The sequence below is a fragment of the Mirounga leonina genome, unplaced genomic scaffold (genome assembly GCF_011800145.1).
Source record: "Mirounga leonina isolate KUSES-001 unplaced genomic scaffold, KU_Mleo_1.0 Mir_93, whole genome shotgun sequence".
Lineage (NCBI taxonomy): Eukaryota > Metazoa > Chordata > Mammalia > Carnivora > Phocidae > Mirounga > Mirounga leonina.
Genome location: NW_023270854.1, coordinates 35,116,564 through 35,141,241, shown reverse-complemented (window position 1 = coordinate 35,141,241; position 24,678 = coordinate 35,116,564). Strand labels below are relative to the sequence as shown.

Sequence of the window (24,678 nt, the reverse complement as noted above, 5' to 3'; positions counted from 1 at the left end):
TCTGGCTTTACATTCATTGGTAGCCAAGTATGCACAGAAGTGGTAACTAGAAACTCTCACAAGAAACCATGAATCCTTTCTTTACAAATAGCAGGTGGAAAATAAATACTAGCTCAGTGGACCTCCTTTTGCTACTTGAATTACTTAGCACATCAGTGGATCCATAATATTCCATTTACAGACCAAGCAGACCATTTTTGCTAGATTGATTCATTGAGATGAACAGCTAAAACAAGTTAAAATCCATCATCATATCCCTGCATTAATTTCAAAATGAATTTATTTGGTGTTAAATGGACATTTGTTTTTATTGTCTCAAAGATTGGGCTTTTCCTCCAGTAAAGCAGAATAATGTATCTATATAGTGTTCTAACTTGAACAGTACATAAAGATTGGTAAATAAGGCCCCATTAAAAATACTTATAATGTAAGTAACATGAGTCCCAGTAGTGTTTCTAATGTCCATTAATGCTTATTCTGAGGATCAGAGCTCATTTTACTGAGCCATTTAGTCAAACCGTGTGATTATTTAGAAAGTTAATTCATGCATACTAAAATCTAGCTTAAGTAATGCAGAGGGTAGGAGGTAAAACTCTATGGAGACGGTAGTCCTTTTTGTTATTTAATGATCAGCCATAATTAACTTGCAAATTTGAAATAATTAGAACAAATTAAAGGTATTTAACTTTGCCTCCCTAAAGAAAAATTCAAATTGCACCAAATGCAGCTTTAAATTATTCAAATCTCAGAGGTCTGGGCTAGATTTTTTTTTTTTATAATGCCTTTTCTATGATGAGAATACCAATCTGCTTTTTGTCAGAAGGCATCCTATCAAGTAATTGTTCTTTGTGTTTAATAAATGACAGCTATTCTTCCTTGTAAAAGTATTCCAGTCTCCCAAGACTACATCAGCATTTCCGTGGCATTTAATTCAATAAAACAAAAGGTTAATGTTTTTCTACCTTTTAAGGAATGCAAATACAAGTGGTATTCAGTTGGTCCTGAGTGACATTTAATATTTGTCATTCAAGCTCAGACAGACTATCGCGATATGAGATTTGGGCAAAATAGAACAGTTCAGGGAGCTTTGGATTATTAGAATTTTATTGAACTTGAAGAACTGAAAATGTTTTGCATTTCCCCATCCTAAGTCAGGGCTACTCAGTTTCCCATTTACTATGTTATAATATTAAAATATGGATAAAATGTTAGTAACTTAAGAGTGACTTACACAGTGCAGCAGTCCTAAATGCCACAAGTTTAACCTCTTTTCTGCTACTGTCTTGAATTTGACATCACTTTAACAGCTCCAACAGATGCTAAATAAGAACAGAAAACCATTCCTAATAATTTCATCACATTAGTGAATGATGTTGTCCTGTATTAGTTATAGCCCCTCAATGAATTTTGTACACATTTCATCTGAACTGTATGAAGTGATAAGAAACACTGATCATCTGACAATTAGGTTTTGACTTGATGATGCCTCACACAGTTAATAAATGGTAAAAAATACATGGTCAGTGAATCTTTTTTCTTTTAGTAGTCAGGTCTCTGTAGTTTTGGAAATAACATATAGTTATTGATTCTTATATATCGCAGTATATCTTAAAGTTTATTTGGTAAAATGTTCTCTGCTGTTTCTTTCAACTTTATTTTTAATCAACTTTATTGACATATAATTTACACTTAGTAAAATGCACACATCAAGTTAGTGTGTTTTAACAGATATATTTGTGTACCTAACACCCCAATTAATATAGGAAGTATCCATCACCCAGAGAGTATTTCGTGCCACTTTGCAGTAAGTCCCCGGACAAACCCCTGGCCCAGGCAACCAGTGATATGATTTCTGTCACTCAAGATAGTTTTAAATGTTATAAATCTTCATCTAAATGCAATCACACTGTATGCATATATATGGCATCTTTTGCTCACCGTATTTTTTAGATATGTTTGTATGTTGCTGCATATTACATTAGTTCATTACTTTTTTATTCCTGAGTAGTAGTTCATTGTATGAATTATACCACAACTTGTTTATCAATTCATTTATTAATGGGCATTTAGATTGTTTCCAGGTTTGACAGGGAGGGGGAAAAAACTGAGCTGCTATAAACATTTGCATAGAAGTCTCTTAACAGGCATGTTTTCTTTCTCTTAAGTAAATACCTAGGAATTGAATTACTATAGCATATTGAATTACTATATCATTTTGCGTACACACAAGTGGGGAAGGGGCAAAGGGAGAGGAAGAGAGAGAATCTCAAGCAGCCTCCATGCCCAGCACGACAACGTGGGGCTTGATCTCACGACCCTGAAATCTTGACCTGAGCCAAAATCAGGAGTCAGCTGCTTAACTGACTGAGCAATCCAAGCCCTCTATTTTAACTTTACATGAAACTGCTAAATTATTTTCCAAAATGATAGAACTTTACAGTCCCGCCAGAAAAATACCGGAGTTCTATTTGCTCCTCATCACTGCCAAAGCTTGGTATGGTCCAACTTTTTCATTTTAACCATTTTAGTGGATGTGAAATGCTATCTCATTGTGATTTTTGTATACTGATGACTAATGATAATGTGCGTCTTTTAATGTTGTTTATTGGCCATTCATTCAAAAGTATCAGTTCAAATATTTTGACCATTTTTAATTGGTCAAACCACCCAAGTATTGAACATACAATTATTTGTATATTTGTGTATATATCCTTTATCAGTATATATTGTGATTATTTTCTCCCTGTGTATGACTTGCCTTTTTATTTCCTTAATGGTGTTTTTGAAGAACAGGACTTTTTATTGATGAAGGTTAAAAAGATATTCTCCTGTGTTTTCTTACGGGAGTTGTACAGTTTTCACTTTTACATTTAAGTGTGATTTATTTCAGATACACTCTCATGTGTAGTGTGACGTAGGGCTCAAGTTTCATTTTTTTCTATACAGATATCCAGTTTTTCTAACACCATTTGTAAGAAACAAAAAACAAAACTATTTTTTCTTCACTGAATTGTCTGATGCCTTTACAAAAGTCAATTGCATATGTACACACACACACACACACACATTCATGGGTTTCTATTCCATTGATCTATCATCCCATTGATAAGAATGTCCATTCTTATGTCAGTGTCACACAGTCCATACTACTTTAGCTTTATAGTAAATTAATGAATCTTGAAATCAGATAGTGTATGTCTTCAACTTTGTATTTCTTGTTAAAAATCCTTTTTGGGTATTCTAGGTTCTTTTGTTTACATTTTGGATTAAGTTTACCAGTTTCTATTAAGGAAGTAGAAATATGATTAGATCAGTTTGGGGTAGAATTGGCATCCTAAAAACCCTGAATTTTCTAATCCATGAACATGGTGTATCTCTTCATTTATTTAGGTCTTTTTAAATTTAACTCAGTAATACTATGTAGTTTTCAGTGTAACAGTCTTGCACACTTTTCATTGAACTTATTGGTGATATGTAAAAAGAGTATTGATTTTTGAATATTTACCTTTATATAACAGTCTTGATAAATGCACATATTCCAGCAGGGTTTTTGTTTTGCTTTGGTTTCTTGGTTTTTTGTTTTGTTTTGTTTTGGAGATTTGGGGGGTTTTTTTTGGTAGACTCCTTAGGATTTTCAAGTTCACAGTCACATTGTCTGAATAATAGCTTTATATATGCCTTTCCAAGCTTTATGCCATTTGTTTCTTATTCTTACCTTATTGCATTGGCTAGAACTTTCAATAAAATATTGAATAGAAGTGGTTAAAGAAGACATCCTTGCTTTGTGCTCAAGGAAAAGACATTCAATAATTTGCCAATAAATATTATGTTAAATATAGGTTTTTGGTAGGTGCTCTTTATCAGATTGAAATAAGTTCCCTTTTCTTCCTAGTTTGCTGAGAATTTTTACCAGGATTTTACCAAATGCTTTTTCTGCATTTATTGATAGAATCATCTGGTTTTGCTGCTTTATTCTTTTAATGTGATGATTTACATGGATTTATTTTTGAATGTTAGGCCAACATTGCATTTTGGAAAAATACTCATTTGGCCGTGATGTAGTACCTTTTTATATATTGCTGGATTTGATTTGCTAATATTTAGTTGAAGATTCTTATGTCTATGTTCATGAGGGATACTAGTTTGTAATATTACTTTATTTTAACAACTTAATCAGCTTTTGGTATCACACGGTAACATAAAATGAGCTGAGAGATGTTCCCTCCTATTTACTGAAAGCTTGTGTAAGATTAGTAATATTTCTTCAATTTAATGATAAAATTTATAAGTGAAGCTATCTGGTCAGTTTTCTTTGTGGGAATGTTATGAATTCCATTTCTTTAATAAATATAGAGCTATTCATATTTTCTGTTTCTTCTTGAGTCAGTTTTAACAAGTTATATTTTTCAAGAAATGTGTGCATTTTGGGCAGAAGACATGAATGGACATTTTTTCAAAAATATCCAGATGGCTAACAGACACATGAAAAGATGTTCAACATCACTCATCATCAGGGAAATACAAATCACACCTGTCAGAATGGCTAAAATTAACAGTATGGAGGTTCCTCAAAAAGTTAAAAATAGAACTACCTTGCGACCCAGTAACCGGACTACTAGGTATTTACCCAAAGAATACAAAGATTCAAAGGGGTACATTCACCCTGATGTTTATAGCAGCATTATCAACAATAGCCAAACTATGGAAAGAGCCCAAGTATCCATTGAGTGATGAATGGATAAAGAAGATGTGTATACACACACACACACACACACACACACACACACACACACTGGAATATTACCCAGCCATCAAAAAGAATGAAATCTTGCCATTTGCAACAACATGGAGGTAGAGTGTATTATGCTAAGCGAAATAAGTCGGTCAGAGAAAGACAAATACCATATGATTTCACTCATATGTGGACTTTAGGAAACAAAACAGATTAACATATGAGAAGGGAGAAAAAAGAGAGAGAGAGAGAGGGAAGCAAGCCATAAGAGACTTTTAATGATAGAGAACAGACTAAGGGTTGATGGAGGGAGGTGGGTGGTGATGCGCTTAATGGGTGATGGGCATTAAGGAGGGCACTTGTGATGAGCACTGGGTGTTATATGTAAATGATGAATCACTAAATTCTATTCCTGAAACCACTAACTAGAGTTTAAATAAAAATTTGGAGGGGGGGGGAAAAAAAGAAATGTGTGCATTTTATCCCATTTCAATTATTGAATATAATGGTATAATTACTCATGAATATCCTTAATATTCTTTTACTATCTATAGAATCTATAGTGATATCTTCTTTCTGATTCCTAACATTCATAAATTGAGTTTTTTCTTTTTCATAGTTTGTCTTGGTAGAGATTTATCAATTTTATTAATATTTACAAAGGCTCCACCTTTGTGTTTCTTCTGTTTGTCTATTTCATGAACTTCTACTCTATTGTTTCCTTTCTTCTACTTACTTTATATCTAGTTTGCTCTTCTTTGTCTAGCTTTATAAAATGTCTTATTATATCAATGATTTTAAACTTTTCTTATCTAATAATAAGCATCTAAGTTATTTTCCCTCCAAGCACTGCTTCTGTATCCCTCAAGTCTTGATAAGTTATATTTTTATTATCATTCATTTCAAAATATTTACTAATTTCACTTGGGATTTTCTTGACCTATGGATTATTTAGAAGCATGTTACATAACTTTCAAATACTTGAGATTTTTCTAGATAACTTGGTTTTTATTTTTAATTTAACTCCATTGCGGTCAGATTACATACTCTGTAAGCTTTCATTGTTTTGAAATATACTGACATTTATTTTATGGTTCAACATATCTATCTTGGTCAATATTCCATGTGTACTTTTTAAAAATGTATATTCTGGGGGTGCCTGGGTGGCTCAGTTGATTAAGCATCTGATTCTGGATATCAGCTCAGGTCTTGATCTCGGTCATGACTTCAAGCCCTGCATTGGGCATGGACCCTACTTAAAAAAAATGTATATTCTGCTGTGGAGTATAATATTCTGTACATGTCAGTTAAGTCAATTTGGTTAATAATGTTCAATTCTTCTTTAGCCTACTGAATTTTTATCTTTTTTTCCTATCAATTGATAATAAGAGGACATTAAAATCTCCAAATATGATTGTGATTTTCTCTACTTTTTCCTTTAGTCTTACCAAATTTACTACTTGTATTTTGAAACTCTATTTTAGATGCATATGTATTTAGGATTGTTATGTGTGTCTGATGATTTTCCACTTTAATCACAATGACATATTTCTCTTTATCTCTGGTAGTACTTTTTTTCTTAACGACTGTTCTATTGAATATTATATAACCACTCCAATTTTCCATGTGTACTATTTACATGGCACATCTCCTTCCATCTATCCTTTTATGTCAATTTATTTATTCTTTCATATTTAAATTGTGACTCTTGTAAACTACATATGGTTTAGGTTCTGCATTTTCCTATCTCTAGTCTGATAATCTCTTCTATTTGACTTGAGTGTTTAATTCATTTAAATTTAATTTAATAATACCTTCAGATTTAGATCTAACATTTTGCTTTTAATTCTTCCTTTCTATTAATTCCATCTATTCTTTGTTCCTCTGTTTCTTCTTTTCTATTTTTTGAGGGGATTGGGGGAAAAATAAATTTTTTTCCATTTTCTTTTTTAATCCCTCTATTATTTCATTTGCTATCCCTTTTTGCATTTTCTTTAGTGAATTCTGTAGGGACTACAGTATGTTTCCTTAATTTATTAAAGTCTACGTGGTACTAACATTGTGCCACTTTATGTAGAATGTAAGAACTTTTCTATTGCATAGCTTATTTACTTTCTTATTCTTTGCAATATTATTGTCATATACATTATAGCTTAGTGCATTATAAATCCCATGATACAGTGTTATCTTTTTTGCTATAAACATTTATTTATCTTTTAATGACATTGAGAGAAACATAAGAATATATAGACTTTTAGGGCCACCCAGTTAAGCGTCTGACTCTTGGTTTCAGCTCAGGTCATGATCTTGTGGTTGTGAGATGGAGCCCCACATTGGGCTCTGTGCTCTGTGAGGAGTCTCCTCCAGATTCTTGCTCCCTACCCCTTTACACCTCCCCCCCCATCATGCTCTCTGTCTCTCTAAAGTAAATAAAAATAAAATCTTTAAAAAAAAGAATACTTTTATATTTATTCATTTAGGTACTATTTCTGATGCTTGTCATTTCTTTCTATAGATCCAGGTTTCCATCTTGTGTCATTTTCCTCCAACTTGAAAAACTTTTTAATATTTCTTGTACTGCAAGTCTACTGACAACAGATTTTCTCTTTTTTATCTGAAAATGTTATTTCTCCTTCATTTTGTTTAATTTTTTTTTTAGTTTCTTTATTTTTGAGAGAGAGTGTGTGAGAAGGGTGGGGAGAGGCAGAGAGAGAGAGAGAGAGAATCCCAAGCAGGCTCTATGCCCAGCTCAGGGCAGAGCCCAGCGTGGGGTTCAATCTCATGACCGTGAATGACCTGAGCCAAAACAAAGAGTCAGAGGCTCAACCAACTAAGCCACCAGGCGCCCGATTTCTCCTTCATTTTTGAAGGATATTTTCATGAGATGCAGAATTATGGGATGATGGTTTTTTTTTTCTTTCAGTACTTTAAAGATACTGTTCTACTTCCTCTTGCCATCCTTGTTCTGATAAGAGGTTACTGTCAATATACTGTTCTTCTTTATGTAATTGACATGTTTATCTAGTTGCTTTAAAGATTGTCTTTATCTTTGGTTTTCAACAGTTTGTCTATAATCTGTAGGTCAACATTTTTCATCAAATTTGGGAAATATTCTGTCATTATTTCTTTAAAATATATTTTTTCAAATATTTTTTCTATCTCATTTTCAGTCTCTTTTTATGCAACTTCAGTTATGTTTGTTAGACAGCTTAATACTGTCTACAAGATCCCTGAGACTCTGATCTTCTTTCTTCAACCATTTTTTTACTCTGTGTTCTTCAAGTTGGGTCATTTCTATTGATTCTTGGATCTTTCATCTCCTTTTTTCCAGTTTTTGTTTTAATCACTGTAATTTTTAGCTCTATATTTTTCATCTGGTTCTTTTCTAGAATCTCTCTCTCTCTGCTATGACTGCCTGTCTCTTCATTCATTAAGACCGTGTTTTCCTTTATACCCATCAACATATTTTTAATAGCTGATTTAAATGAAGTTTCTATCTGCCCAAGTCCAACATCTGGGCCATCTTTTGGTTAATTTTAATTGATTTTTTTTTTTCCTTAACTGTGGGTCACACTTTGTCTTTTTTCTGTTTGGCTATTTGAATTATATCCTGTGTATTATGATGCATTTAGAGATGTGGATTTTATTATCATTCTCTGAAGAGTGTTGATTTTTGTTCTTCTCAGCAACTTAGTTACTTGCTAGTCACCTTGAACTTGGATAGGTTTGGTTATATGCTTTGTGAGGGCAGATCTCTGGAAAGTCCAAGGTGTTTTCCAAGCCCCTCTAAATTGGTAAGACTCAATCTCCAAGCTCTTTCCTCCCTATGTAGTTTGTCATAGCTTGGTTTTAAGCTTTGTTAGAGGTTTATAATAAACATTTGTCTAGGATGTGAACCTTTTGTTGTCTCAGCTAAAGTTAAGGACATTAACAGTACCTCTTCATTCTCTGCCAGAACTCCTGATTTCTCCCAGCATTGTCCAATTTGTAGTACTTCCATATTTCTATTCTGCTTTCAACTTTCTAGCATCCACTCTGGTAAGTCTTGCAGTGCAGAAGAAAACAAGCAGTAGAGAAAATCTATAAGCTAAAAGTTGATGTTTTGAAAATATAAGTAAAATCTATAAGCCTTTTCAAGATGATGAACCTATTATAGAAAGAGAAAAAAATTACAGTATCTGGAATGAAAAAGAAGATGTCACCATAGATTCTAACAATATTTTTTAAAGTAATTAAGGAATATTACGAACAATCTCTTGCAAGCACATTTGACAAGCTAAATGATACAAATTCCTTGAAATTGACAATATACCAAAATTGTTACCAAAAAAAGATTAGAAAATCTGAATAGCCTTATGCCTGTTGAAGGAATTTAATTTTTAATTAAGAGATTTCCTACAAATAAAACTAGACTTGTGAATTCTACCCAACATCTAAAGAAGAAATAATATCAATCTTACACAGATTCTTTCAGAGATGAGAGTAGGGTTTCTCAGCCTCGGCACTATTGACATTTCAGATCACACAATAAGATTTTGTTGGGGCGTTCTGTGCATTGCAGGTTGTTTAACAGCATCCCTGTCTTCTACCCATGAGATGCCAGGAGCATCCCACCCCGCCTTGGTGACTATCAAAAACCTCTGTAGACATTGCTAAATGTCCTCTATGTAGCAAAATCCTCACCTCTGCCCCTCTTGAGAATTATTGGACTAGAAGAACTTTCCCAACTCCTTTTGTGAGACCTAAACCAGGTAAAAGCATTAGAAGAAAAGAAAATGGCAAAGTGATCTTACTCATGAACATAAATGCAAAACAAAGAAGTTTCTTAACAAAATATTAGCAAATTAAGTCCAGGAATATATGAAAAGGATAATCCAGTTTAATCAAGTACAGTTTATCTCAGGAATGCAAAATTGGTTTAACATTTGAAAATCAATGTGATCTGCCATATTAACATAATAAAGAAGAAATCCAGTGTCTCAAATAGATGCAGAAAAAGCGTTTAACATAGCTCTTCATTACTCATACATTATAAGGAGAAAAAATGGCCTGTCATTAAACTAGAAAGCTGATAGAGGGTATGGACAAAGATACATCTCTTTAGTGATGAACACTTTTAGGAATAAGGAAAGAATGTCCACACTTAGCACTTATATTTACATTGTACTAGAGGTCCTAGCTAGTGTGATCAGGCATAAAAAATATTGGAAAGAAAAAGTAAAACAGTCTTTATTCTCCAATAGAATGACTAGTACTAGAACAAGTACTAGAATTATTAAGTGGATTTAACACACTCACAGAATTCCAGTTCACGTTCAACATACAAAATCAATTTTACTTCTATGCAATTACTGTCATATAACAATAGATATAAAACAACAGTTAGAATATAAAATAAAAGGAAGCATTTACAGCAACATAAAAAGCCATCAAATACCTGGGAATAACTTAACAAGAAATGTACAAAATCTCTACATTGATCACTATAAAATACTGCTGAGATAAATTCAAGAAAACTTAATAAATGGACAGAAAGATATACCATGTTCTTGAATTGGAACACTCAATATTGTGAAGATACAAATTTTTTCCAAAATGAAGATTAGATTCAATGCAATTTTAGTCAAAATACCAGCTACTATTATAGAAATTGGCAAACATTCTAAAACTTATATGGAAATATAAAGGGCCCAGAATAGCAAAAACAATCTTTGCTATTTTAGAAGAATGAATTGAAAGACTTGTGAACCTAATTTGTGGTAGTTAATTAAACTTATATAATCAAGACAGGTTGGTATTCACATTAACATAGATAAGTAGGTCAGTGGAACAGAATAGAGTCCAGAAATAGACCCAAACAGTCATATGTTCAATTGCTTTTTGACAAAGGTATCAAGCAAGTCTATGGAAAAAGGAGTCTTCGAAAAAAATAATACTGGATATACTGGATATAGATATGGAAAAAAATGAACCTTGATTCCTACTTTACATTATACCCCAAAACTAATTTGATCATACGGTGTTAGGGCCTGATCCACAGAGGAGGGCAGCTTGGCACAGAATATCAGAACTTGCGCAGGGTAGGACTTGAACCTTGACCAGTATGCTGCACCCTCCGAATAAAATCCTAACCCGGGATCAAGCTCTCAGGCTGCTTTCTCCGCTTTTACATCTGTGCACCTGAGCCTTGACACAAATTTATGATTTCTAGTTGTTAGGCCTTCAACATTGCAGGATGGTTTTTCCCTTGTTCTTGGTCATTTCTATCTTGAATTCCCTCAATACATACTCCAAATCTTCACTTCTCAATACCCGTTTCTTTCACTCACAGGAATGAATTTACCTCCTCCTTCACCAAGAACATTGAAAATGAAGTATGTACTTCCTCAACTCTGTCTCCACCCCACAACCCTAAAGTTAGCCAGCCAAGTAGCAAAACACTATAGAGTTATTGATCCAAATGCTTTCTTGAAATATCTTCCCAAATGTTTCATAAGTACCTCAGGCTACATTTAATTTCTCCCACATTCCCAATCCTTCCTCTTTGTATTGCTTATGCCCCCATAATGCTGCCAGTCATTCTCACTACCTTTTCCCTTCACTTTTCACATTCAAACACTCGTCAGGTTCTACCAATTTTAAATCCTAAATATGGTTTTTAAACCATCTCTCTTCATTTCGTATGACTGCTTCTCCATCCCAGACCTTTATCTAATCTCTCCTCAGAGCTGTTTCAGCAGTCTTTTGACTCATCCAACTTCTTATAGTCCCTTTTCTAAGTGGCACCGTTCTGGGATAGTTTTTTATAAATTCAAGTTGAATTATGCCATTTCCCCCTTAGAGCTTTCCAGTGACTCTGCCTTGCCTACAAAATAGAGCTCAAGCCCCTTTATATGAGAAACCAAACCTTTCATGAAATAACCTGTCCCTGTCTCTCCTGCCTCACCTTCACTTCTCAAAATATATGATGTTTTTCTTGTTTGTATATTTGCTCATAGTGTTTTTTCTGCTTAGAACATCCTTCCATCCTTCCTTATCCCCTGCTTATCCTCCAAGATTTAGTTGGAATGCTTCCAGAATTTCCCCTCAGTAATATAGATAGGTGCCCTGCCTTTGTGTTCCCATTAACACCTGTGTATCCCTGAATCATAGCATGTATCATACAGTTTTTAAAATGATCTGTTTCAGGAGCACCTGGGTGGCTCAGTTAAGTGGCCAACTCTTGATTTCGGCTCAGGTCAGGATCTCAGGGTCATGAGATCGAGCCCTGCATTGGGCTCCGCACTCAGAGCAGAGTCTGCTTGGGGATTCTCTTTCCCCCTCCCTCTACCCCTCCCCTGCTAAAATAAAGAAATAAATCTTTTTTAAAAATTATTCGTTTCGGGGCGCCTGGGCAGCTCAGTTGTTAAGCGTCTGCCTTCGGCTCAGGTCATGATCCTAGGGTCCTGGGATTAAGCCCTGCATTGGGCTCCCAGCTCAGTGGGAAGCCTGCTTCTCCCTCTCCCACTCCTCCCGTTTGTGTTCCCTCTCTCGCTGTGTCTCTCTCTGTCAAATAAATAAATAAAATCTTTTAAAAAAATTAAAAAATTATCTGTTTCAGTGTCTCTTTCCATCACGAAAATCACTTGAGAACAGGAACCAGGTCTTGCTCATGTTTGTATGCTTAGCACCTAGCATATATAATGTACTCAATAAATATTTATTTTTTATGTTTGCCCACTCTGACCCCATAGCACGTTACCAGGCCTATAGAGTATGTCCTCAATAAATATCTGATGAATATACAAAGGAATTATTTATTTAGTGATTTATTGAACAGGCACAAGGAAACAAGAATTTGAGATAACTGATAGTTTTCATGTAAGTGACTGAGAGAATGGCAATGTCATTAAATGAGAATGGAAGCATGAAGAAACTAGTTTCAAGATAAATATAATGCAATTGCTTTCTCAGGAGTTACTTCGGGAGGTATGACAAGACATCCCTTCACAGCTTTCTGGCAGATACTGGATCAGGTCAGCAGTTTTAGAGAGCACTGGGGGCTAGATGAATCTATTTAGAAATCATAATTGAAAATACAATGACGTGGCAAGAATCACTAAGAAAGTGCTAAGTGGGGGGAGAAGAAAGAAAAGGACAGAATCTTGAGGAATGTCTGCATTTAAGGGGAAGGAAGTAGAGGGGTTTCCAGTAAAAGAATCTGAGTAGAAGCTTCCTAAAACTAGAAAACCAATCCTGATGATATATTACGAAGTCCAAGATAAAAAGTTGTAAAAAAAGGAGTCAGTTGTTGTGAAGTGATCTAGTAAAAAGACTGTTGAAAGAGAAAAAGCCACCAGATTAGTTCTTTGAAAAACAGTTTTAATAGGCATGTCTTTTAAAAATTGATTATTGTTTTCTAGAAGTTTGGCAGAGAAGGGAAAGAGAGAGGAGATGGTAATGTAAAGGTGATGGTAAAAGGTTTTGTTTTTTAATTTAAAAAGTACATGCCTATTAGAAGAAATGAAAACATGCAGAAGTATATAAATTAAATTATAAAAGCTATTCCCTCACTCACTCTATGTCTGCTTCTTCTCAGGTTTGGTATGTATTCATCCAGAACTTTAAAAATATTTGTTATGTATTTTTGTTTTTACAAAAATAAGGTCATGTTATACATTCTATTATTGCAAATTGCTTGCCTGCTTGCTTGCTTGCTTGCTTGCTTGCTTGCTTTCTCTCTCTCTCTCTTTTCCTTTCCTTTCCTTCCTTCCTTCCTTCCTTCCTTCCTTCCTTCCTTCCTTCCTTCCTTCCTTATTAGTATGTCATGAAGTTTCTCCACAATAGTGTAGAGAACTACCTCATTCTTTTTAGTGACTGAATAGCTTTCCTTATAATGGATGTATCAGCTTTTTTTCTTTACTCATCTTCTATTGAATATTTGCCTTCAGTTTTCCCCTGTTACAAATAATTCTGCAATGACTGTCCTTGAACAAATATCCTCATGCTGTTGTTAATGTAATTCCATAGGATAACTTCTTAAAAGCAGAATTGTTAGGAGGTAGGTGCATTTTTATTTTGTGTTGACAAATCACTCACCAAAAGGCTATACCAATTTGCAGTTCCTCCAGTAATGTATTACAGTGCTCTTTTCCCTGCACCCTACCCTCACTGACACAGAGTATTATTCTTTCCCACCTAAGGGAAGAGTTTCTGGTTTTAGGCTTAGGTTTTGATTTTTAATGAAAAGTCTGATCTTGTACATAATCCTAGGAAAGAATCCAGTTGAGAGGAGGAGTTTGTAAATTATAAGAAAAGGAGATAATTGACAGACCGTAATCACAGAGGGCATAGGTCAGTAATATCAGGAATATGAATAAAAGGTGTGATTTTTCTTCTGAGACATTAACAGAGGAATAGTTGATAGGTAAAGATGGAAATAAGAAACTTTTTGTAGTCATCTTTATTTTAAAGAAATTAGAAGCCAAGTCCCCTGTTGAGGTAGAGATTGGGTTTATTTGAGAGAGAGAGCAAGCACGGGAGCACAAGTACTCTCTCTCTCAAATAAATAAAATCTTTAAAAAAAGAGAAAGAACAAGCAGAGATGGGGGCACCTGGGTGGCTCAGTCAGTTAAGTGTCTGACTCTTGATTTGCGCTCAGGTTGTGATCTCAGGGTCATGGGATCGATCGAGCCCCACTGTGGGCTCCATGCTCAGTGGGGAGTCTGCTTGGGATTCTTTCTTTCCCTCTCCCTCTGCCCCTCCCCACCCCCCAACTCACACATGCTCTCTCTCTCTCTCTCTCTCTCTCTCTAAAAAGAAAGAAAGAAAGAACAAGCAGAGATGTAGTCCTTGGATTTGCCTGCATCTGGAGCTTCTGGGTTAAAGTAAATTTATCTTACATTCAAAGTGAGGTAGTTTTATTCTCTTCCTTTTCCTGTCCCATGAATAGAAGTTATATGAGCTAAGATACACATCCACTGGTGAGACTACATGGGTAAGTGATCCCTGAGTTCTGGTAAAAAAAAATTTTAAGAGTATAAATTTAATACACTGCATTATGCCCATATAAAGCCATACTGTTAATAGTTTTTGTTTCTTTATACCATTCCTAACATAAAGCCACTTAATTTCTTGGTTTTTATTAGTAAATTATGATATGAGCAAACATTATTAAAAATTCTGATCAACATAAACCAGAAGCCCAGTGACTTGGATGGGTTTACATGATTTGAATCCTGGTCAAGAGTCCACTGAGATTAATAATATTCTGTCAACTTATTCTTATCCAGAGATTACCTCTGCTTCTGGGGAGTTTAAACATCTTAATATTTAGACTCTACTTTTTGGGTAAATGTTTTCTCTCTCTCTCTCTCTCTTTTTTTTCACTTTGACTCTCACATTGTTTTTTGGGCATGGTGAAGACAACCAAAGTGTCATATGAGTCTGTAGTGAATTTAAGTTTAAAGGAAGAGGCTGGTAGAATAGTAAGGAACATACATCATTGGGACGCTTCTCCCTAAAAAATAAAATGTTATAAGAGGAAATGTGTTAATGGTGGGAACACAGTTTATTAGAGAGAAAAACATATGTACATGTGTTTATTTTCATTAAAATGCCTTTTACTCCATACTTGCCTTGTTGACTTTATAATGAAATTATGTGAGGACAGAGACCCATTGTACTGCTCTGTACATACTCTGCGAACATAATAAATACTGTAACAATGGAAAATGAGAAACACAAATGCATTTTGAAGCAAATTGGTGATATTTTAATCCCTAATGTTCAATTTTAGTACTTGGAAACATTTTAGTTATGCAAGTCTTGTTTTAGCATACTTTTTATTTCTACAGATATTCTGGTTCTTAGTCATACTCTGTGGCTTTATTAGCAGTTTCATGGGTCTGAGTCTCACTTCCCCAACTCCAAATATAAGCTTTTTGAGGATAAAGACCATTTCTTCTCTAAAATTATTGTGGCAAGATACAAAATAGACCTTCGGTAAATTATTCAAATTATACTTCAATAAAACAATAAGAAAAAGAAAGTTCTTGCTGCCATGAATTGCATTTCAACCATGCTGAATTTATATGCCTTTATGTGATCATGCACCCCTCATCTATGCTCTTTACAGCTAATTCATGTTTATTCTTTTCAGTTTATTGAAGTCAAAATGTGATGGCTGGCTGCTGGGAGGATCATCGTCCATCAAAAAGTACCAAGAGTCCACTAACAGCAGTGAGAATAGAAGGGAGAAGAAGACAGTTGGGTTTCAATCACATACAGAAGATGATACCCTATGGACATGTCAAAAGAAAGATACATATCGACCCCAAAGAGGTAAGCTTAGCATCTATATGTAGCAAAAGGAGAAGCTGTTCTGGGGCCAGTGGGTGCTGTGGGTGCTAGCCATGAACTCCAGATGATTTCTACAACCCTGAACAAGAGTTAAGTGTATTACCAACTGACATGTGTCTGCAAGGCCACAGGTGGTACATCTGCTAGATCACTGAATCGCATCAGCATTTCTCTTAGAATACTCTTAGAAAAAACTGTCCGATTTGTCCCTCTTTGCAAGTAGCAAACTGTAAGGCTGATTTAACAATAAGTATGGTTATAGGCATAGAATAATGTTCAAAGTGAGTAAAGAGGACAGGAAATTGAATGTAATTTCTGCTGGGAGAGTAAACTCTAACAACTATAGTTAATCCTCTAAAATTAACTAGAAATATGGGAAGCGTAAAGGAGAGGTCAGAGACAATTCTACATTGTAGCTAAAACACAACTTCGTAAGTCTGAAACCTATTGCCCAGCAGTCTTTTAAGTGCCAGTAATTCTTCCTACTTTAGATGTCTCAGATTTTTTTTAAAAGATCGTATTTTTAAGTAAACTCTACACCCACCGTGGGGCCTGAACTCACAACCTCGAGATCGAGTCGCACTCTCCACCAACTGAGCCAGCCAGGCACCCAGATGTCACAGATATTTTAAAAGAAAATCAATTATAAAATAACTGTGTGAAATGTTGAGCGAAGTGGTCAAAATTTAATTGTGTTTCCTGATTGTTTCTGGAGTGGCTTGTGGCTTCACCTCTCCTAAAATTACCAAGGGAAGGACTTCACAGCAGAATGCAGCAGGTCTGAGCTTCCTTGTACAGAGTGATGTACAGGCAAGAAAGGGCCACAAAAAGTCTCGGAGCCTCCTCTCCACACACCTCTTCCCCCAGATATCTCTTACCTGCTTACAACCATTAACTCTGACTTCCTTCTTTTTTTTTTTTTTTTTAATTTAAATTTTAGGTAGTTAAATACAGTGCAGTGTTGGTTTCTGGAGTAGAATTCAGTGATTCATCACTTCCATACAACACCCAGTGCTCATCACAAGTGCCCTCCTTAATGCCCATCACTGATCTAGTCCATCCCCCACCCACCTCCCTCCATCAATCCTATTTGTTCTCTCTCCTTTTTTTTTTTTTAAAGGTTTTATTTATTTATTTGACAGAGAGACACAGCGAGGGAGGGAACACAAGCACGGAGGGAACACAAGCACGGAGGGAACACAAGCACGGAGGGAACACAAGCACGGAGGGAACACAAGCACGGAGGGAACACAGCACGGAGGGAACACAAGCATGGGGAGTGGGAGAGGGAGAAGTAGGCTTCCTGCCGAGCAGAGAGCCCCATGCGGGGCTCGATCCCAGGATCCTGGGATCGTGACCTGAGCTGAAGGCAGACGCTTAACGACTGAGCCACCCAGGCGCCCCTGTTCTCTCTCCTTAAGAGTCACTTATAGCTTGTTTACCTCTCTCCTTCCTCCCCCTCTCATATGTTTGTCTGTTTTCTTTCTTAAATTCCACACGAGTGAGATCATATGGTATTTGTTTTTCTCTGACTGACTTATTTCACTTCGCATAATACACTCTAGTTCCATCCACGTATTTACCTCCTTTTTTACTGGGCTGGCACCTGCCCACCTCTGGTATTAAGCAACCAACTTTTTGTAATCTCTCTAGTCACTCTTATATTTATTTGTTTGAAAAGTGTGCAGTGCTTTATTAGAAGATCTTGTATACCACACTCTCATCACCTGCCGCCTTTGACATGATTTTTGGTTTTAACTATGATTAATCTAGAAATTGTTTAATCTTCTTCCACATAATTGAGAGATGATAATTAGTCCAAGATTCAGAAGAGAAGCCATCCACATCTTGAAAAGCAAGTACATTTTGTTTGACATAAGGCAGAAGTTCTGCAGACCTCATTGCATCAGGACAACTTAGAACAACTTTTGTCTTTGTAGACTTTGCTACCAGAAACAAAAATGAGATTGAAGAGACTTCATCTCTGAGGTAGAATCTTATTTATTTTCTCTGTGAGTCCTTGAGAGATGGGAAACTCATATTCTCGTCTTAGTCATTGCACTTTGGAGAATAGAGAACCAATCAAAACTGGTGTGTGCGTGGTGGTTATACTGCAAGTCTTAACATAGTTTTCTGTTAACTTGTCAACAAATTTGGGTTGTGTGCCAGCACTAAAGTAAAATGGCAAAATGAGAAAAATAGAGTGTAATAGCAAAGGGACAAATAACTTGTGTTATTGGTTAAGACCACAGCCACATTAGAAGGCTGCAGTTGAAAAGGCACTTTGAGAAAGGTACCATCAGGCCAGCCCTTACAGTGGTGGAGGTTAATCTCTCCTGGGCCCAGCTGCGGAAGCTATAAGCCTGGAAAGGGCTTGTGTCCAAAAAAAATCAATTTCTAATTTGAAACAAAATCATTTTTGACTAACAGGGGTTCAGAACCCATTACTTTTTGCTGTATAGTCTGCTGACATTTCAGCACTTTCTGTTGTGCACAATGAATCCTAATAGTCATTTTATAATGTTGCTATACCAATCAATTTAACCAAGACAAAGCTGTTACAATTCTGCAAAGTTTTCAGGAACAGTTTTCACTCACAGTTTTATTTTTTTCATTAACTCTTTTCCTTTTTTTTTGTTTTTTTGTTTTTTGTTTTTTGGTGGGGAAAGGTTGTAGTGTTGCAGTGGAAAAAAAATAGAAACTTTTTCATTTTTTTAAGAGAGTTTTGTTTTAAGATGTCACAGGAATTAACTTTTCTTTTTCTACTTATAAGAAAGATTGTCATGTAAGGGGTGTCTGGGTGGCTCAGTCGGTTAGGTGTCCAACTCTTGATGTCAGCTCAGGTCATGATCCTCAGGATCATGAGATTGAGCCCTGCATCGAGCTCTGCACTGAGCATGGAGCCTGCATAAGATTCTTTCTCTGTCTCTCCGAACTCTGCCCCTCCCAGCCCCATTCACACACTTGCACTTCCTCTGTCCCTCTCTAAAAAAAAAAAAAAAAAAAAAAAAAAAGATTGTCATATATTTTTCTCTTCTTTTATTCTGATATGGAGCCATGGCCAAATTACAGTCTAACTGATCACTGAAGAGCTTAAGTTGCCCCTCTGAGTCATTCTACTCATTGCAGAGCTGGTATGCACAGATTACAGAACAGAGCAGTTGCTGCATGGGCATTTATAGTGGTGCCCAGACAGATGGAAGACGGGCTTTACAAGTGGCTGCGAGGGGTTTGGACACTCTGTTTATCATAAGGCCAGTGGCCTAGCACTAATTGCCTCAGTCACACTGCTTGGTTTAGTGTCTCCTTAATTGCGTTCCCTTCTTTAGTGTGTCTAAATTTTTTAACATACTTTTCTTCTTTGTTTCTTTTGTTGTCTTTAATCAGTAAGTACCACATAGGATGTTTACTGCAGGACCATTAATCTTTATTATCAATCTCTTATTCCTCTACCTTTTCTGTCCTCCTCACCATTCTATCAACTTTATTAATACTAAATATATAAAGAAAGACCTGACTCTTGTCTTAAGAAACAACCTTGGGATCACAACAACATGTACAGTATTGTCAGAATTATACTTAAAATATAAATTGTTTTTCAGTCATCAATGCTTGGAATATTCTATTTTAGTTGCCTTTATTGAGCTATGTGGAACAAGGAGACATTACTTAGGAAAATCTAAACTTGAGTCAAGAACTTTTAAGCCAAACACACAAATCTGGAAACACACACTGTTCGTTCCTCTTTTTTCCTCCCTACTCAGCAGTGGTTTTTTTTTTTTTTTTTTTTTTTTCTCTCCCAGCTTGCCTCGAACCACCCTTTTCTTATCAATCACTGATTCCCTTTCATAAGAGCCCTGGAAGCTGAGGGCATTTTTATTCTGTGATGCTGACAGGCTAGCAGAGGCCATGAGGCCCCTGAACAGACATGTTCCATAATCGAAATGTTAGGCCTCAGGGCTTGGCATTGCCCATTTCTAAGTGAGGCTGAAAAGCCATCCCAAAGCCCCCTGCTACATTTAGAGCTATGCCTGTTTGTTCCTTCTCCATGGATCTCTGAGTCTTCTTAAAACTTCAGGAGAGGCTGAACCTAAAGTAATTTGTATTTAACTGATGGTATTGACCAGGCCCTCCATTTTGTCTTTGGGCTTTTTTAGGCTATATAATATACAGCAGCTATCACTGGTTGGTGGCCCCTGAGGCACTCACAAACACATTTTTCTTTTACTGGAAGAGGATTATTATAGACTCATCTGAAAAGAGAAATAATCCTTGAAGCTCCTAGTTGTTCCTCTAAATAAGCCTGTGCTTGCAATGATGTGAATGTTCTTTGTAGTCCATGATGGATTAATATAGGTGGCATGATTAAAGAAATAAACAAGTTGGAGTATCCAAAGATCAGAAGCCATTTCTACTTTGCCTCTAAAGAACACTTATTTATGTTTCTTTTATTATTAACATCATCATCATTATTGTAGGTTTAATCATTAGAAAAGGTATCACAAGATATTACTTCTGATTTCTAGAAGTCTGAGCTAAAAGATTTGTTAAAAATTGATGGCTTTATCAACAGAAAACAGAAGATAAGCATAGTATATGGTTATGAATAAACCCAGACACGTAGATTAAATTGGCCTGCTCAGTCCCTTTTAAAAAGGAATTAAAGGGGCGCCTGGGTGGCTTAGCCGTTAGGTGGCTGCCTTCAGCTCAGGTCATGATCCCAGAGTCCTGGGATCGAGCCCCACATCAGGCTCCCTGCTCAGTGGGAAACCTGCTTCTCCCTCTCCCACTCCCCCTGCTTGTGTTCCCGCTCTCGCTGTCTCTGTCAAATAAATAAATAAAATCTTAAAAAAAATAAAAAAATAAAAATAAAAAGGAATTCAAATGCGAGAGACCAGCATTAAGAGTTGAAGTTGCTGTATATGAAATATTGTCACTTAAACCAGAAGCTCTACATTTCCTATTCTCTAAATAGAAGTATCTCAAAATACTATATAATTTACTTATTTTTTATATTTTATATATTCTCCCACTATAATATGAACACTCTGTATTTTACTGTTGCATCCCCATAAGAACATTGCTTAACATGTAGTAGGTACTCATCATATATTTGTTGAATGAATTAGTATAACACAATAGATAGACAAATATCTTTGTCCCATTTCCAAGCCATAAAGATCTAATCAGTTAGACCTCTTGACCTCAGTACCTACAATGATTAAGAAATACATATGCTTGTCCCTTCAAAGTCCTTATGGTGACTGATTGGCAGAGTCAAAGAGATTATCAGTAGAGTACGGTCTTAAAAACAGCACTGCCTTGAGAATCAAGAAAACTGTAGGGTTTTTAAATTTTTCTTTCATTCTGATTGAGATTTAATGTACATACAGTAAAACTGCATAGGTCTCAAATGTACATTTTGATAAACTTTGACAATTATATATACTCATACAATTAAGATATAGTACATTTCCATTCTTCATGTAAGCTCACTCATCTTCCTTTCTAGTCATTTCCTCCTGAGGCCTCTCTCCTGTGTTTGCACATGGCTGCCTTCTGTAGCCTCACGTGGCCTTTTTGCTATGAGCATACATTCCTGCTGTGTCTCTCTCCCCCGACCCTTTTTTTTTTTTAAGATTTTATTTATTTATTTGAGAGAGAGAGCATGAGCTGGAGGGAAGAGGGAGAGAGAATCTGAAGCAGACTCTGCACTGAGCTCAGGGTCCGATGCAGCTCGATCTCCTGACCAAGAGATCCTGACCCAAACCAAAACCAAAAGTCCACTGCTGAACCGACGGAGCCACCCAGGTGCCCCCTGTCTCTCTCTTCTTTTAAGGACAGAGGATCATATTGGATTAAAGGCCACCTGTATGACCTCATTTAGCATTAATTACCTCTTTAAAGGTTCTATCTCCAAATACAGGCACATTCTGAGGTGTACTGAAGGTTAGGACTTTAACACATGAATTTGGGCGGGTGGGGGAACACAATTCAGTCCATAACAACCACTTTTTTCCCCAGTCTTTATGCTTTTTATTTCTTTTTCTTATTATACTGCCTAGGACTTTTATTATAGTGTAGAATAAAATGGTAAAAGTGAACTTCCATAAGGAAGTCCTGATCCCATAGGGAAAGCAGTCTTCCACCATTTAGTATGATTTTAGCTGTAGGTTTTTTGTAAATGCTCTTTATCAGGTTAAGAAAGTTCCCTCCTCATTTGCTGAGAGTCTTTATCATAATGAGTGTTGAATTTCATCAAGTCTTTTTTGTGTACCTATTGAGATGACCATGCATTTTCTTTTTTATTCTGTTAATTTGATGAAATTACACTGATTGGGAGATATTGGTGTGTAATACCTTTCTTTGGTAATGACCTTGTCAGGGTTTGGTAACAGAGTTATGCTATGTCATAAGTCAGGAGGATGTCAGCAGAGTAGGGACTTCCAGAGCCCCTCCACCCCGACTCCCAGAAATACTGAAAGTACTGGCAAAACTGCCAGAATCAGCCTTATCAAAACTCTGAAAGATAGTGAAAGATTGGTAAGAATCAAGCAAATGCTTAGCTAGCAAAAAGGCCACTGAAACATGGTAGGAGAACTTTGTGAAATTTTAAGTTAGCCTTGTCCAATCCCCATCCCCAGCATGGCAGCATTCTTGAAGATGGCATCCTGAGTTCCACATATGAGCACCTGGTCCCAGAGGAAGCAGAACAGATCTTGTTCTCAAGGAACTGTGTTTGTCTCTTTTCACCTGTCTATTTCCTAAAGGATTGACACAGGGTTTTTCCTAAGCCTGACCTTTCTCAGGACAGAGAAGCAACTACATGTAGGACATTGCTTGCAAACATTAAAAACCAAATGAACACACCACTGCTGCCTGAAGTAAAAAAGTAATAGTTGAGCCAAACAATAGACACATCAAAAGCCAACAAATTAGACAACCATAGATGAAATGGACAAATTCCTAAAAAATACACAAACTACCAAAACTGACTCAAGAAAGATAAGAAATCTGAATAGACCCAAACAAGTAAAGTGATTAAGTCAGCAATCAAAAACCTCCCAAAAAAGACAAGCCCAGGACTTGAAGGAGATGGCTTCACTGGTGAATTCTACCAAACACTTAAAGAATTAACATTAATCCTTCTGGAACTCTTTCAAAAAAATAGAAGAAGGAACACTTCTTCACTCATTTCAGGCATTACTCTGATGCCAAAGTCAGCCAAAGACATCAAAAGAAAAGAAAACTACACACCAAAATCACTTGTGAATATAAATGAAAATCTCCTCAATAAGATACTAACAAAACTGAATGCAGCAACATATTAAAAGAATTATATACCAAGTAGGATTTAACCCAGGAATGCAAAGGTAGTTCAACATACAAAAACCAATCAGTACAATATATCACATATCAATAGAATGAAGGGGAAGGATGCCTGGCTGATGCAGTCAGTAGAGCATGCAACTCATGATCTCAGGGTCATGAGTTCAAGCCCCACACTGGGTGTGGAGCCTACTTAAAAAAAAAAAAAAAGAAAGAATGATGGGGGAAAAAACATCAACCTGACACAGAAAAAACATTTGACAAAATCCAACACTCTTTCATGATAAAAGCAATCAATAAAGTTGGAATAGAAGGAAACTTCCTCAACATGGTAAAGAGTATATATGAAAAACCCACAGCTAATATCATATTCAGTTGTAAAAGACGGAAAGTTTACCCCCTAAGATCAGGAACAAGACAAGTATCCCTGCTTTTGCCACTTCTATTCAACCCTCTGCTGGAAGTTCTAGCCAGAGCAGTTAGACAAGAAAAAGAAATAAAACATATCCACATTGGAAAGGAAAAAGTTAAATTATTTTAGCAGACAATATGATTTTATATATAGAAAATCCTAGAGGATGCACAAAAACCCCTTAGAGCTAACAAATGAATTCAGCAAAGTGGCAGGATAAAATTCAGTACTCAAAATTATCACTTATATTTCTATACACTAGTAATGAACTACTGAAAAGGAAATTTTAAAAAACAATTCCAATCATAATGCATCAAAACAATAAAATACCTAGCAATAAATTAAGCCAAGAGTGTAAGACTTGTACACTCAACAGTACAAAACATTGCTGAAACAAATTGAAGAAGACCTAAATAAGCAGAAAGACATTTTGTATTCATGGATTTAAGGACTTAAATATTGTTAAGATGTCAATACTCCCCAAAGTGATCTACAGATTGAATGCAGTCTTTGTCAAACTCCCAATGTCATTTTTGCAGAAATGGAAAAACCAATTCCAAAATTCATGCAGAATTACAAGGGTCCCCAAATAGTTAACATAATGTTGAAAAGAGGAGCAAAGTTGAAGTCATCATACTTCCCATCTTCAAAATTTACTACAAAGCTATAGTAATCAAAAGTATACTGAGGTTATACCTATACCTGGCCTGAGGTTATATACATATAGAGAGAGAGATCAACAGAATAGAATTGAGAATCCAGAAATAAACCCATACATCTCTGGCCAATTGATTTTCAGCGGGGGTGCCAAGGTAATTCAACAAATGAATAGTCTTTTCAACGAATGGTGCTGGGACAACTGGAT

At 35.8% G+C, this 24,678-nt stretch overlaps 1 protein-coding gene across 4 annotated transcripts in view; it reads left to right on the top strand.

The window, feature by feature from the left end:
• The window catches only part of KIAA1328 (KIAA1328 ortholog), a 353,869-nt gene that overhangs the window by 271,573 nt on the left and 57,618 nt on the right, over positions 1 to 24,678 (top strand). For all 4 annotated transcript variants that reach the window (XM_034996319.1, XM_034996318.1, XM_034996321.1 and 1 more), the window contains one exon: positions 15,873 to 16,054. In XM_034996319.1, coding sequence (XP_034852210.1) covers positions 15,873 to 16,054 — 182 coding nt within the window. The remainder of the gene's footprint in view (positions 1 to 15,872; positions 16,055 to 24,678) is intronic.